Below are 16,623 nucleotides of genomic sequence, written 5' to 3'. Positions count from 1 at the left end.
CTCGAAGCCACAGGGACTTCCAAAGTCAAAGGAAAAACTGTAAAGACCTTAAATTTTATAAAAAAGGTTTCAACACTGCATACAAAAGGATTAAGGGCTGCATCATGATGATACAGATGAGATCTTGGAGAATATAATAGGGACCAAGAATAGTTAGAGGGTTAAGCTCCCTAAAATTGTGGAATCAGATGGATTTACAGTCTTCTTGATGGATCCTGCATTTGTTGCACTAAGAGGTAGTGGGTGGCCTGGTGTACATTGGGAAGCTTAACAGGAATAATGAGAACATCAAATACTAGCCACATGGAGAATCTGAGTACCATGTACCCATATGTATTGCGACAAAGTTCCTCCTCTACCTTGGTGGGTCTTGCGCTTATTGGCGGATTTGCTAACCTTGGAGCTTCACAGCAGCCCTCAGTTTGGCTGCTTTCATGAACCCATAGTCCAGGTCAACTCCTCCTGTGTCTGACCAGGAGTTGGGAGGTTTGGGGGGAACTTGGGCCCGCCCAGGGCCCTATGGAATGCAGCTATTTAGAGTGCATCCTGGAACAGCTGTGCGACAGCAACAACTGACTGGGCTACTTCCCCATGGCCTCCTCCCACCACCTTCTTTATCCTCATCATAGGACCTTCCTCCTGGTGTCTGATAATGCTTGTACTCCTCAGTCCTCCAAAAGTATGCATTCTCACTCTCAGCTCCTAGAGCCTCTTGCTCCCAGCTCCTTACATGCGCACCACAAACTGAAGTGAGATCCTTTTTAAACCCAGGTGCCCTGATTAGCCTGCCTTAATTGATTCTAGCAGCTTCTTGATTGGCTGCAGGTGTTCTAATCAGCCTGTCATCTTAATTGTCTCCAGAAGGTTCCTGATTGTTCTGGAACCTTCCCTGTTACCTTACCCAGGGAAAAGGGACCTACTTAACCTGGGGCTAATATATCTGCCTTCTATTACTGTCCTGTAGCCATCTGGCCTGAGCCTGTCACAGTATATAATTTCTAATTTTCTTAATCCAGCTTTCAAAAAAGTGTCTCATTTTAAAAATCAACCTATTTTTGTTCCAGTTATTAAACATGGGAATTTTTAACTGACATGACATTTTTATTACATTTATCAAAGAAACATGGAGAGAAAGATGTAAAAGAACATATTCTTAATATACAATAAGAAACTATGAAGGATAATTCTAAACATCTAGTATGATTAAAAAGCAAAATTCAGAGTAAATACATGTAGGGGAATTTCAAAATTAAAAACTATTTTGACCAACTTAGCAAGACAGAATTTCTCATTTTTGCATGTCAACTGGCATTTTACTTAGTTCTGCAGGTAGATAAGTCCCCACAACAAGGTAGCAGAAAATGATTCAAGAAAAGAAAGTAGGTGCAAGATGCATCTGACCGCATGGGAACCCACAGCTGTCCATTTGCCAAACAGAACACTGCACAATGATGTCCTTAGGCAGAACATCTCAACTTTTTTTAGCCAGTTATTTAAAAAGATAGTCAAGTGTCAAACCTCTGGAAAAAGCAGATTTGTAATAAAAAAAAAATACTGTCAGTGCTATTAGAGGGTTAGTTGTTTAACATAGTTCCCATGTTAAAAATGATGCAGGAGTCACTTACTGGTAAAAAAAATAATTTATGAAGCAATAGAAATAGAAATTTAGCAGTCAGCTGGATTTTTACATTGTGTACATTCTTCTTGCTGTATTCTAATTTTTATTCTTAATTCAAACTCCTCTCATCATTGTAGTCCTTAAAAAGATGCTCTTGAGTTGGTTGACAAACGAATACAGATACTTTGTGTTATATTACATGTACTTTATAATAATTTTAGATTGATAGCATTATATGCATCAAACAACATTTTATTTTAAATGGACACAACTTCAACATGGCCCAATATTTAATTTTGTAAAAACAGGTTTTAAAAACTTAAGAACAGAAATGTTTCCACAACTTTTGTTTTTAAAATTTCAACAAAACAGTTTTGAACAAAAACACCACTGTAGTGTTTAAAAACCAATACTGTATCACTGAAAATGTGAAATTAAAACAGACTACAAACAGAAGTGAAAGTTACTTAACTGATTTTCATTGTCCATGCTAAGAAATAAAGGCAAGCAGGGACAAAGAGTAACTGGTGAAAAAAATTTAAAAATCCAATTTACTTTTAATAATCCAAGGTTTTATGAAACATTGGTGTAAAAGTGCAAAGTGTCCCTTTAAAATCTAGAAAGGAATTAATTATGCACTTTACATATATTGCGTGATTTAACACAAACCTGAAAGCAGTAAGATACCCCATGGGAAAAATAACATTACCCTGAAGTAAAATTTTGCTCATGAAGTTACAAGTGTATTTGCTCCTGCTTCTGTGAAGTTCTGATATACTGAGTAGTTGGTAATTCAATGTCACAAAAAAAAGACAACTGATTATGAGTGGAATATGCAAAGAAATAATAGCCTACCGTCCAGTGATGTGCTCTTCGGTCCTTATAAAAGCTATGGCTTCTTCTCTGGATAGGAACTACAGTCAAGTCTTTCCCACCTGATCTGTCAGAATTCTGCTTGGTCCATTCTTTTTCAGAGTCCTGTTTCAAAGGAGTACATAAAAATACCACTTTAAAATGTTTGTTTACTTCAAATATGAGAACTACAGAGAAAGCTCAAAGTTGGTTCACAAAGCAGACAAAACAAAGAAGGCTAACTGAAGCAGAAGAACTTTATGCAACATTTACATGGGCACAGAGACATTGGAACAAATTTTTATAGTGGGTATGCTGAAAGCTATTGAACAAAACTGTAAACCCTGTATATGATGTAAACCACTTCAAGCCAGCGGGTGCTGCCAGACCCCCAGCACACCTAGTTCCAGCACCCCTGCACGGGTGATGCACATTAATTCTTTTTAAAAAAAGGAGTACTTGTGGCACCTTAGAGACTAACCAATTTATTTGAGCATAAGCTTTTGTGAGCTACAGCTCACTTCATCAAGGCACTCCTTTTCTTTTTGCGAATACAGACTAACACGGCTGTTACTCTGAAACCTACCATTAATTCTTTTGTTAGGAGAACCCTCAGTAGGTTTCCCTCTGCCAGCACTTAGAGAGCAACAGACCACAAAAGTGGTAGCTGGATGGGAGATTGGGGGAGGGAAAGTACCAACACATCTATAAAATAAGTTTTTCCCTTCACTGAAGCAAAAACCCAAGCCCAGTTGAGATGCCGATTCAAAACACATTATATTTATTGACTTATAAAGCTGTGAATATAAAGATTTAACAAATAGTGCCTACAGCATTAAGAATACAACTTATAAACAATACTTCTACATCAAAATAAAGCTGTAGTTTAATATTGTCAGTCAGTAATTTGCCACTTTTTAAAGGATACTACATATCTGCTACAGTATTGACTCTTAAAGGACATATTCCCTGTAAGGAATAATACTATGATTTTTTAAATTAAAGAGAAAGAAAGAAGAATCAAAGAGCCAAATCCTCACCTGGCATACACTTATGCTGGTACCAATATCAATGGAGCAAAGCTGATTTACACCCAGGGATGGCCCACAACATTTTTGGCACCTGAGGCGGAGAGCTCAAATGACCCCGTCATGCCCCCTCGCTTTGGCCAAAACTTTGAAACTCTGGGTCCTAGTGGCACCCCCCCCCCCCACAGTCTGGCACCTGAGGCTGCCACCTCAGTTCGCCTCATGGTAAGGCCAGCCCTGTTTACACCAGCTAAGCGTCTGGCTCTAACACAGAAACAGCAAGACTGAAAGCAATCATGACAAAATATCTTCATCACTTTCACAGTTATAAGAGGTGCTCTAACAAATACTGCCTTGTAAATACCTTTTTATTTTCATGGCAGAAAGATTCTTGTTGATATGCACTCCTCTTTTTCAGTCTGTTTTCTTCACTTTCCAATGGGAAGCTTTGCCTGAATTGGGGCTGGTCCCTCCTTTCCTTTGCTTCTTCCCTCAGAGGCATGCTGCCTCTTGCTTTAGCAGGATGGTTCTTTTCTGAGTATGATCGTTTTAAATCTGGCAGTGCATTTCCAAAACCAGATGTACGGTCATTCCACTCAGCTTTGCTCTTCATATTGGAAAAGTCACTCTCATGTGACGTTTTGTTTGCACTCTCTTTGCTCTTATTTACAGAGCTCCTCGTTACATTTTTGTGCCGGTCATCATCCACAGACATCTCTGTGAACTGCTGTTTTGTGAACACTTTCTTCTGTAATAAGCCACCGCTGCTACCACCACCATCGGGGGAGAAATTAGAAGCTAAACTGACTTCCAGTTTTTGGTCCACACTAATAGGATTTGCAGGCAGTACCTTGTTATTTGTGTATTTTGCACTTTGGAGCCTAGATGTTAAATTCTTCCCTTGATCCTCATCAATAATAAACGTCTTTTTTCTGGTACCAGTAGTGTCAGCAGGTGAATTTATAAGTTTATCTGAAAGTGAACTAGGCTTTCCCCAGTGGGGAGGACTGAATTTTCTATCTTTGGACTTTTGCTTACTCCATTCTTGGCTACAGGACTCCAGTTTCTCTTTGCTGTTTTCATGGAGAGTTAAGTTCTCCGGCCTGCGGTGTTCTTCTGCACAGATACCTTGTTTAGTGATACTAGCAGATTGATCCAAGTTCTTCCAATCTTTCCAGTTATAGCTGTGTGGAATTTTATCAGCCACATTCTTTTTGTACTTTGACTTCTCCCAATAAAACATATTCGGATCTTCAGAGAACTGGTTATCTTTTTCTTCTTGAATGTTACTGGTCTTTATGGATTCCTCTTTATATTCTGCCATAAGAGCATCAATATCAAGAACTCTAGATCTATACCTATCTTCAGTCTTTACTCTGAACTCATCATGACTGTTTTCCCCAAACATATTTTGTGTAAATAGTTCACTGTCTTTGTGCAAATGCCTGAAGTGTAGCGTGGATTTTGGCTCATGGTATGAGGAGACTTTTCCTCCACTACCTTTTAGGTCAGGTTGAATAGTATTTTTCAGGCCCTGTTTTAAGAGGAAAGCATCAACATCTATAATTTTCTCTTTAGCATGATCCAGCCCTCTCTCACAAGACCTCCTATTATCATCCTCTCCAAGCACTGGATATATATTTTTTAAACTTAGAATATCTTGTTCTTCCTCTTTAACCCAATGCTTGTTAACACATGCTTCTAGGGACTTATCTTTACAATGTATACTCCGTACATTTTTATAGAATTGCTGAGATGTAGGATTGGACCTTCTGGAAGAACCAGAGTTCAGAGTAACTGGTGCACTTTCAACCTCTGTAGGAATTTGGTTATTTTCATTTGCATTAACAGTACTTACAGAGCTTTTTTCTGTTTTATCAGGAATCTGATACGTAACTGCAAAATAGGTTGCCTTTGGTTCAAAGGGAGAAACCTGCTTCTTCAAATAATCATCAGGACTGATTGAAACTGTTTGGTTCACTTCCTTTGATTCTATCCCATCTTTGTTTCTTTTACTTTTCTTCTTTATTGCACCTTCATCAAATTGCAATGAATCTGTTCTACTCAGCCTTTTGATACTTTCTTGAGTTAGTGGGATAACTTCTTCTTGCTTGCTGGAGTCCTGAGGCAAGGTCTTCCTTCGCCACCTTTCTGAAATTTTAAGGTCAGAAACACTACTACTAGTTTTTCTGACTTTTTCTTCTGGTTCTACTAATCTGAGTTTGTCTCTTTCATTTTCAAGGGCTGCAACATCTAACCCTAAATCTTTTCTTACACAAATTGAGTCTGCATATTTCCTTAATCCAAAGACTCTGGATTTCTGTTTATCAGCAGTTATTACTTCTGTGCTAGGATGTGGGTCCACGGAGGGTTTATACAATTGGTTATTTCCAGGCACTGAAATATGACTCCCATGTTTATTGGCACTGGTTGAAATAACGTCTTGACCTAAATCAGCTCTGGATTCATAGCCATCTGTCCTAACTGGTTTTATACCAGCTCTCTCAGAAAAGTATTTGGTCACATTAGAACTCTCTGTTTTATTTATGCAAGAGAGATCATTCTTTTCTCTTTGCATTTCAGGATGCAGTTGTGTCATTTTTTCATTTGCTATCCCTAAATCCTTACTTTTGTTTGTAGCATAAGATGATTTCTCAGTTATAAATACCTGTTCACTCTGATTTTTATTGGACTCTGTTATCTGTTCATGGAAAGTACATTTGCTGTGGAAGACATCTTTAGGTTCTCTAAAAGTAAACTTTTTTGTAGAAGTGTCCAACATGTCTTTAGTTTCTGAAATAAAACTACTTTCTTTCAAGGGGTCAGTTTTATTATCTAGCTCACACAGGTGATCAGGATGTAAGACATTCCCATCAGGTTTTCTCTTCTCTTTCACAGAAGATTTTCTAGTTTTGAGTGTCACAGCTTTATCTTCAGGTACTACTGTAATAGCTTCACTAAGTGCTCTTTCACCAAAAGTCTGAAGGATTTCATATCTTGGCTCTATTCGTTGGTAAATTAGAGAGTCCTCTACATGCTTAGGAGTGGGTTTTTCACATTTCTCACATGAAGAATGTTTTTCCACTGGAACTGCATGAGCAATTTTCTTGTCTTCATTTAGATAAGTTGTTTTTCCACATTTTTCTGCATCTGCTACATATCCTGATACACCAGACTGACCGTGACACTCTCTCTTTGAACTAGTTTTCTCCTGTAATTTTTTTTCCATCCCAGATCTTCTGTTATGGGCTAGCAAAGTCACAACATCATATTTGCCTTCAAATTCATTAGTCAGCTTTCGTGTAGGATCAATTACAGGGTGACCAGCAGCAACATTATGCCTCTGGACATTGTGGTCAAACATGGTGGCTCGGACAGTTTTTACATGTACATTTTCTGCAGGAGTGGTGGGTTTCAATTTTTTTTCAAAGTTATTTTTGGCTGACACAGAGTTTTCACTCTGCAAAGATACATTTTGCCTCTCTCTCAGAAAACTTCCTTTTCTTTCTATCTGATCAGCTTTCTCTGATATTTGTACTGTTTGTCGTGGTTTCCACTGATTCCCAATACCACAGGTCTCACTACAATCTGTTCCAGGAGGAGGCGTCATCTCCTTAATCTTAAACAAAAAAATTCAACAGTTAGAAGTTTATTTAAAAAAAAAAAAGAACATTATACTACCTAGTATGTATTTATGTACCTAGTATGTATTTTACACACACACACACACACACACACACACACAAATTCCTTAAGAAAATTAACAAACAGATTCAAATATTGGTGTAAGGTAAACTTGCAAACCCTAGGATAAGTCCTCTTTACATCAGAATATCTTACCATTTGATTGTTTTTAATATAACAAATTAAAATTAAATGCATGAAGAATTCCTGGGTTCAGACTTTCATTGTATATTTTAATCTGCAGTGATTACTTCAAGTCAAGTTATACTCCGGAAAAGGTACTGCCACACAAAATACAGTAGAATATGAATATTTATACCATATTTTGTAAAAGCCAGCTTTTCCCAAAATAAATGATATTACTGGCTAGCTAAATGAATAAATGATTAGTACTCCATACTGCCATGCAAGAGACCTCAGTAATCTTGGGTATAAACCAGTAAGGGATGGAAGGCTCATGAATGATTGTCAGAACTTGCTAGTAGAAAGTAGTAAGGAGAAAGATAGATGGTCTGCCTGAGCCACAGGCATAGGTCTCAGGAGATCTGACTTCCATCTCCCGTTCTGCCACTGACTTCCTGTGTAACCATGGTCAAATCACATAATCTTTCTGTATCTTAATTTTTCTTTTTAAAAAGGGAAATAATAATTCTTTCATCAAGATGTGGCAAGGATTCATTCATTCTTGTTCAAGAGACACAGAGACTATGGCAAAAAGCACTTTAATAATGACTAGGAATAAAAAATAATCAGGAATTGCAGTTTGTGGAAATAATGAAGAACAGCTGCTGTTGGCTGTGGGGAGGGGCGGGCAAGCAATTCTGAGCACATTTCACAACTTAAGAGGAGTAGCGTTAAAGAAAAACTAAGTTAAACAGATTTGGGGGTGCACACATGTATTTTCAAAACAATTTTAGGGAGGTCTGACACTTCCAATATCTACATTCAGTGATTGTATCTATTGTCGCAATAAAGGCTACATTTTAGTAATTTTCACTATGGGAGTACATGATGATAAATAGAAGAAGTCTTTCTGCCCTATGAAAGCATTGAAATTAGTTCTAAAATTTTCAGTTAAACTTTTTTTAAAGGTTTTAGTTCAATGAACTAAAAAAATTAATACTGTGGAATTTATTTATAAATCTTTTAAACTTTCTGATTTCCTGAGTTTTTTTAATTGGCAAAGCAAATTTATTCAGTCCTACTTTAGGTCAACTTGTGAAGAGAGTAGCTTCCCATTAACCAAAAGAGTTAAAGTAAAGTTTGGATTTTTGTTCATTGTTCAATTACTCTTCTTCAAAATTAACTCATTAGACTCTTATATCAAATTGGCATTTTTCTTTCAAGTACTACTGTGTTGTAAACAGGACCGAATAAGATAAGAAGAAAAAAACCCAGGCCCAAACATCAAGAGACTCAGGAAAAATATGCCTAAAATAACAATATTAAATCTTCATATACACAACAATTTTATAGTTTTAAGCAGAAAAGTTATATTTTGCACGACTTAAGTATTATGCTTAGAAACTAAGTTATCTATATATTCATCAATTTTTAAAAGTGGCCAAATAAGACACTCCAGATTCTTTATGTAGCCCTGTGTTGTCATAGACCATTAGAATTAAATGTTACAGGAGGGGTTGGTAAAAAACACAAAGCATGTTTAATATAATGATATATTATAAAAGCTTGAATTAATTCAGGACACTTTGGAAGTTTCATAAGAAGTTAATATGTGTAAGGCTATTGTCATTGGTTAATATATATGTGTGCAAAACTATAGACAAACATGTACATGATTTCTGTACATTACCAGGGTGGCCTAAAGAAGGAATTACCCAGGTAAACTTATTAAGATTATGCTATTCTTAATACTCACAATGGCAGTTTCTAACTCGTTGCTTTCTATAGCCATATGTGACACAGCATAGTACTATATAAATTATAGCTACAATTCTGTTTGGAAGACCAAGTCTGTAAGTACCACTTTCTTACCTTTTGATTTTCTTGTGTTTCATTAGTAACATCACTATTCAATTCAGTAGGTTTCTCAGGTTTAATTTCATTGGTTGATGCTGGGCTTGAAAACCTATTTGCAAAAATTTGTTATTTCTTTTAAGTATGGATGACATTAAACAACTTTAGTTAGTTGCCCAATATGCATTTTTTCAAATGCAAAATATGACTATTTCTTTTCATATAATTTTAAAATGCTCCAATTAATTTCTTATAAATGTGATTGGAGAAATCACTTTATTTCAGAGCACAAATCTTATCTTGATTCAGTGATTTATGTATGCCTGAACTATTAGCAGACAAAGCCCAAACCTTCTCTACAGTTAACAAGCTAGATATACTTTATTTTCTATCTTGGAAAAAAATGTTCTAGAATTTAAGACATAATTTAGTTAGTAGACTACTGAAAAACGGGTTGAAAGTTCCCACTGTCTCTTGCATAAACTTTACTGTTACGTTGAATTCTATTCGGTTCAGGCTCTTATCCCACACTCATCATTGCAGCATTCTACACCACAGATCTCTGCAGTGTCTGCCTGTTCTAAAAAGGCAAAACATCAGCTGGAGGGCACTTAAGCCCTGCCCTGCAAGTGACAGCTCTCATCTGCTTCCCTGCTTCCTCCAGAAAAAGATGCAGAATCACGGATCTGTAGACCCTGATATGAAGGTGAAATAAAATTCCTATCTGGCGCAAAATCTGACAGTAGATAGTGTCACTGAGGTGACACTGATAAAGATCTACCCTAATTTGTGCCAAATGCAAAAAATTATTTGTAAGTATTTTGAAAATAAAATAAAAGCAAATAGTAAGGCTAACACAATGGAAGTGAAAAGAGCACATTAAACAAATGAAAACTCAGGTTATATTTTGAACCTTTGAAAATACATGACAGCGTGAGCTATATTATTCATACCTGGATTTCAAAACATGTAAATAAAACTCAAGCAGTAGTGAGAGACTGCTAAGATAGCATGCAAGAATTAATATTACTGACAGCGTATTTTTGCAGCCACTATCAAGATAAATTATGAGCAACGGATTAAGCAGAATTCTAAGAAAAAGTATGTTTGAAGATTACAAGTGAGGAACTGTGATATCTGATTTTTTTTATTTGTACTAATTGAAAACTTGAAAAGAATAGAGTATTAAACGTCTCTTCTGTAACTTACTTCTTTGTTAAGTCTGCAGAAAGTGGTCGTGACTTGAGTGATCTGCGTAGATTTCCTGGCTTAACATCTGTATTTTCTGTTGTCAGTTCTCTGATTCTCTGTTGGATGTTCACATTTCTGTTTTCCCTCTCAGTGGCTGCTGGGAGAGGCTCGGTATCCATTGGAGTAATGCTACTTTCTGAGCCAGCAAACAAACGGATGTGTTTTTTAACGCTCCCCCTCAAGGTCTTGTTTTCTTTTTTTGAGGAATCTGTAGAGTTTGCACTGACTAAAACTCTGGAAGTTTCCTTTTGATCCAATATTTCCACTTCTTTAATTGTTTTGCTTTTGTTATTAGCCATCTCCTTCTTTTTTTCTGATCCATGTAAGTTAGTTACAATGTCAATTTTTTTCTCATTTTGTTCATCTTTAGATTTCTGTTTAGTTTCCCAAGGGTATTTTTTATCTTTTGCAGAGATCTGTATCAAGTCTTTTGAATAGTTTGGGCTGGATGAGTCTAAATCTTCTGGAAAGACTTTCTGGTTTTGCTCACTAGATTTGTTTTTAACATCAAGAAAGTCGATGTCCTCATTGTTACATTTCAGATTTGATTTAGAGGGATCACCTTTATTCAGTTCTATTTCTTCAACTTTAGGCCTCATTTCAGACTGTTCTTGGGAGTCTATGTCAGTGAAGTGAATTCCTGGTAAATTCTCCTTAATCGCATCAGATGGACAAGTTTTCCTGCACAGAGAAACGTCTTTATTTTCAAATTTGGCAGTTAGATCCATGGACAAAGGCCTTGGTTTTCTAACCCATGATTTCTCTGTTGGAGATTTTTCTTTGGAGACTTCCAAATTGCTACACTTTTGATCTTTTAATGATTCCAGAAAAACAGCAGATACTGGCCTATGGTTTAGCTTTCGTTGCACTTCAGTTAATAAGCCAACCTCGCTGTTGGCATATTTTGCAACGTCCTTGGTTCTCTCACCTATAGGATCTTCATGTGTGTCGTTTTTTTCATCAGATTGGTGAGGATTCCAGGAGACTGGTCTGGGGTCTGATGAAAAAGATATTTGCCTATGCAGACCACCTTCAGGTTTTCTGGAAGTCACAGATAGCTGAGAGATCATCTCAGGCTTTACGTTACATTGCCGCTCTTTTGTCTGTACAGTGCCAAGTGTTCTATGCTCCTCAACAGATATTTTACCTCGTGTTAAATTTACCTTGGATTTCTCAGTGCTAGCTGTTTCAAAAAGAATCACAGTATTTCTGCTGGGACTGGAATAAAAGGTCACATTTGTGACTAATTCATTGTTGCCTTTACTTTCATTTTCAATTAGTTTTTGATCTACTAATAGAGGGACATCTCCACTTAACACCTTAGCAGATGTCATTTCTTCAGTAGGCTGTCCATACACAGAGAACTTGGGGACAAAATGATTTGGTTTGAGAGCTGTAACAGGAGGTTTCACATTCGCAAAAGTATCTGAAGGTTTATCCTTAGAAAATGGCTTTGGAGAAAGCCTTGGCCTTGATCCAGGAGTAGGCACAGTTGCTGGTCTCCAAGTGCTCCCAAATTTGTTTTTTTCTTCAAGAATTATTGGTGTTGAAGGATTAGAAGGTAGACCAGCCTTATTACTTGCATCCAAGAGAGGGTTGATGTAGGTGCGTTGTGTTTTATCCTCACTTGTAATTTCATTTAAATCAGGTATTGTTGGTAAGGGTGCTAGAGCAGAGTTGATCTCTACTCTTGTTGCCATAGCTATAGTTAAACATCCAACAGAACTGAAAAAATCCAATTAGGAAGAACAAACTATAAAAAAAAGCAAACGTAAGTGTTAATATACGCAGTCAGCATGGACACCAAAGTAGAAATTCACTCAAATTCTATAGAATAATAATAATAATAATAAATAATAATAGAATAATAATTTTAAATATTAAAAAAGTTTGAATTTTAAATTTTAATTTCTAAATAGTTGGGCACTTCAGCTATCTAGTTTATAGTATGCATCATACAATCAAATGAACTGCTTCCACACAGAGAATGTACTGTATTTTAATATTTTTGTCTTAACTGAACAACAACGGCAGTGATTGATATCCTAAAAATCAGAGAACATAGTGCTAATCCTAAAAGGGCAGCCAGACAGCACTACAGATTCCTGTAAATTAAGTAAATGTCTTCAAATGTTGAAAAATTAATTTACATCAGGAAACTTGATTGAAAAGGAACTGCATTCCACTATCACAGCTTCAACCCTTATTTTCTTAAGTCTTCTCAGGTTAGCATGGAAATAATATTTAACATAAAGAAAAGATAGCGAGCACAAGAGTGAAGGTATTCTTAAAATTTTATTTGGCTGTTACTAGTTAAGAGAACTGACAATTAAAATATAGGAAGTAAATGTTTTCTGCATCAAAGCCCGCAAGTTCTGAAAGCACTTACCCTAGTTTGCATTGTCTGCATATAGATATATAACTGAAGAAGCATGTAAACTGAAACACTTTTCATTCTGAAGAGCAGTTTCCTTAGATCTCATGAAGTACATGGACATATAATCACTTCAGTGATCTGTACTACACCTGACCTGTGAATAAAGAGTGGACATTCAGAATCTAATGTGGCACAGCACATACTGTACATTCAGGGCAAGGTCTACACTACACAGTTAGGTTCACGTAAGTCAATTTAAGTCAACCTAATTATGTTAGTGTCTATACTACAGCCTTCCTCCAGTTGATGTAAGTGCCTTACTATATCAGCATAACTCCACCTCCACAAGAGGCATATGGCTTATGTCGGTGTAGTTAGGATGATGCAGTGTCTGCATCCACACTGTTACTTACATCCTGTCTTGTCAATTTCATGCAGGCTCCTACCCTGAAATTGACAAGAAAGCTGGGAAGCCAAGCCCAGCTGCACCCCACTCTCCTGGAGAGCTGAGAAGCTGGACCCTGCTCCCGGCTGGGAGCTAGGGCAAGAAGCCCGGCAGCTGGACCCCACTCTGAGCTGGAAGTCAGGGGAGACACTCAGGTGGTCCCCCCACCCCACCCCCACTGCACTCCCTGAGCCCTTAAATTGAAAAGGCTGCCTGGCTCCCAGTGGGGAACGGGGAGGTGAGAAGCCCCAACCAGCTTCCCCCCAATTCCCGGCAGGGAAATGGGAGATGAGAAGCCCAGGGCGGCTTCCCCACATCTTGGTAGGGAATGGGGAGCAGAGGGAGGGGGAGCCTGTGACACAGCCAGTCTCCTTGTAAGGAGCTGCCAGCAGAGCTGAGAGACCAGGCTCTCAGCTTCCCACACTGCCCCTATTAGGTCAGTGGAAGCGCTCAGGGTGAAGACGTGTACTACTGACACAAGGAGGGTAGTGTGGACATGCACCATCAGTAATTACTGCTGTGGATGTAAGTCAGCTAATATAGGTTGACCTACATTTCTAGCGTAGACATATCCTCAGTCAAAAGCTTCAGCTTTCCAATTTAACAAGCTGACTTCTGGTTAAATATACAAAGCAACAAGATTCAATTTTCCAATTTATTTAAAATAATTTGTTGATTTCAATAGCTGCACCTCTAAATTACAGTAAACATAGAAGGTAAAAGCAAGAATATTTTATTATATCATCAATATTTTAAAGCTTTAAGTATATGAAACAGAACAAATAGAAACAATGTGGTGACCACATAAGGATGAATATTGGGTTAAAGCTAGACCAAAACCCAATTCTTATGAGTGTTGCTTGCAGATTCTCAGTGTTGTGTTCTCAATTACTCATCTCAATTATAGTAATTTACTTTCTATCGTAAATCTCATTTCTGTGAAAAAAAAGGTGTCTGCAGGGTGAGCGCTTTTCCTCAAAAGGCTAATTTTTTATCAAAATGTGACTTTTTACTTTAACTAAGGCCCGGACTACTCTAAATAATTATATCGACCTAGCTACATTGCTCAGGGCTGTGAAAAATTTTGCTCCCTGAGAGCCGTAGTTATGGTTGCCAACCCTCCCAGATTGGCCGGGAGTCTTCCGGAATCGGTTTCAATCTCCCGGTGGCTACTGAAAGCCATCTGGGAGATTCTAAAATATGCCAAAGTCCGGTTGGCAGTGCAGCAGGGCTAAGGCAGGCTCCCTACCTGCCCTGGCTCTGTGTGGCTTCCGGAAGGGGCTGGCGTGTCCAGCAGCAGCTCCTAGGGGCAAGGGCGGTCAAGGGTCTCTGTACTCTACCCCTTCCCCGAGTGCCGACTATGCAGCTCCCCTTGGCCAGGTATAGCAGCCAAAGGGAGCTGCGGGGGCGGTGTGAGAGCCACCTGGCTGACCCTGAGCCTAGGAGCTGGACATGCTGGTCGCTTCCGGGAGCTGCCTGATGTAAGTGCTGCCGGCTGGAGCCCACACCCCTCACCCCCTCCCGCATCCCAACCTCCTTCCCCAGCCCCGAGCCGCCTCCCTCACCCGAACTCCCTCCCAGATCCCACACTCGTCCCACACCCCAACCCCCTGCCCCAGCCCCGAGCCCCCTCCTGCACTCCAAACCCCTTATCCCCATCCCCAACCCAGAGCCTGCACCCCCAGCCAGAGCCCTCACCCCCCTGAACCCTAAACTCCAGGCCTAAGCCACCTCCCACACCCAAACTCCCCCACAGAGCCCGCACTCCCTCCTGCACACCAACTCCCTGCCCCAGACCTGAGCTCCCTGCCTCAGACCTGAGCTCCCTGCCACACCCAAAATCCCAGAGCCTGCACCCCCTCCTGAACCCCAACCCCCTGCCCCAGGCTCAGCCTGAAGCCCCCTCCTATACTCCGAACCCCTCAGCCTCACCCCCCAGCCCAGAGCCCACACCCCAACCCCCTGCCCTGTGAAAGTGAGTGAGGGTGGGGAAGAGCGAGCCCTCACCATGGACCCAACTAGGTCGATGGAAGCGGTAGATTAACTACCTCATTGTAAAGCACCTTCCATCAGCAAAGGAAGCACCTAAGATACGAGCATTACAGTGGCACAGTTGCAGCCCTGCAGCTCTGCTGCTGTAGCGCTTGTGGTGTAACCACAACCTAACCAGTGATTCCCAAACTTCTTTCCCCAGGATCCCTTTGGCATCTTACAAAGTGCCCTGGACCCTTTCATTTCCAGGGCTACCAGAACACCCCGCCCGTGCAGCATGGGAATGTCCCTGCTAGCGTCACCTCTCACACACAGTGCATGTGCAGTCACGCTGTATGGAGGACGCCATTTTGAGAGAAAAAATGGCATCCTCCATCCAGCAGAAGTGCCATCTGCTGTGTTCCGGCCCTGGCTCAAGGGTCAGACCCTGCATAACCCATGGCGGGAGCACAGACTGGGAACCACTGGCTTGAGTATTATTTCCAAGTTACCTCCTAACAAGGCAACTCTACAGCTAGTAAAGCTGACACATATAGCCATCAGCAGTAAATGGGAATTTTTTTAGTAGCAACATGTAACTTATACATTTTCTATTTATATTAAAGACATTTTAAGCTAAAGTAAACTGTGTATTTAAACACACTTAGCAGATCAAAGGCTGCAGGTTCATACTTAGTCCCTGCAAAATTCTTTGTTCCTCTTAAGGCCATCAAATTCTGCCTCTTCAAAAGGTGTCTGAAAAGTGACTACTGCCAGCTGCAAAAAGTGGCATGAGTGAAGAAGTCTCTGTTTCTCTTCCATCAACCGTCAGACAGTATCTACAGCAAAGGTGTCAGTCACCAACACATTTTATATATTTTTGTGACCCATGTGGTATTTTTAGATTCTGCAGAATGCAATTTTTTTTTTTTTTTTTTTTTTTGGCAAAGCAACACTTGAAAATGTTATGTAAGCAAAATGAGAAACAAAAGTGTACCTAAAACAACATTGGCTTCCTGAGTCTGCAGACAATTTGAAACAATGACACAGAGAGCTGTGAACTCTTCTATCCCCATTAACTTCATTTGAGTGTTAACTCAAAAATCCAACAACAATACGTGAAATGACAACATTACTCATTTCATCTCTCACCAGTAGAGTGAATGGATGATGAAGGGGGACAGGAATAAAGCCAAGGAGGGAGTTGCTGCAGGGGATAAAGGGCAGAAGGAAGAAAAGAGGGCACATGCAAAGAGATAGGGACAAGAAAAAAAAAAGCAGGGTTGTGAAAAAAGGGAAATATAGGGCTGAAATAGCACTGGTCCTAATGGAGAAAACATTTTCTCACTGTGCGATGCTGAATATGTCAAAGTGCAGAACAGGTAATAAATAATGATAGCTCAAAGTTTAGTTAGTACAT

At 39.2% G+C, this 16,623-nt stretch overlaps 1 protein-coding gene across 1 annotated transcript in view; it reads right to left on the bottom strand.

The window, feature by feature from the left end:
- Positions 1-12,110, bottom strand: part of KIAA1671 (KIAA1671 ortholog) — a 119,116-nt gene extending 107,006 nt beyond the window's left edge. The window contains exons 1-4 of the mRNA XM_077835439.1: positions 10,369-12,110; positions 9,178-9,271; positions 3,863-7,117; positions 2,474-2,596 (exon numbers count right to left, since the gene is read on the bottom strand). Of these exons, the coding sequence (XP_077691565.1) occupies positions 2,474-2,596; positions 3,863-7,117; positions 9,178-9,271; positions 10,369-12,110 (5,214 nt within the window). The remainder of the gene's footprint in view (positions 1-2,473; positions 2,597-3,862; positions 7,118-9,177; positions 9,272-10,368) is intronic.
- Positions 12,111-16,623: the final 4,513 nt, after the last annotated feature.

Source organism: Eretmochelys imbricata, chromosome 15, assembly GCF_965152235.1.
Source record: "Eretmochelys imbricata isolate rEreImb1 chromosome 15, rEreImb1.hap1, whole genome shotgun sequence".
Taxonomy (NCBI): Eukaryota; Metazoa; Chordata; order Testudines; family Cheloniidae; genus Eretmochelys; species Eretmochelys imbricata.
The sequence above is the reverse complement of the archived record's forward strand: the minus strand, read 5'-3'. Positions and strand labels throughout refer to the sequence as shown.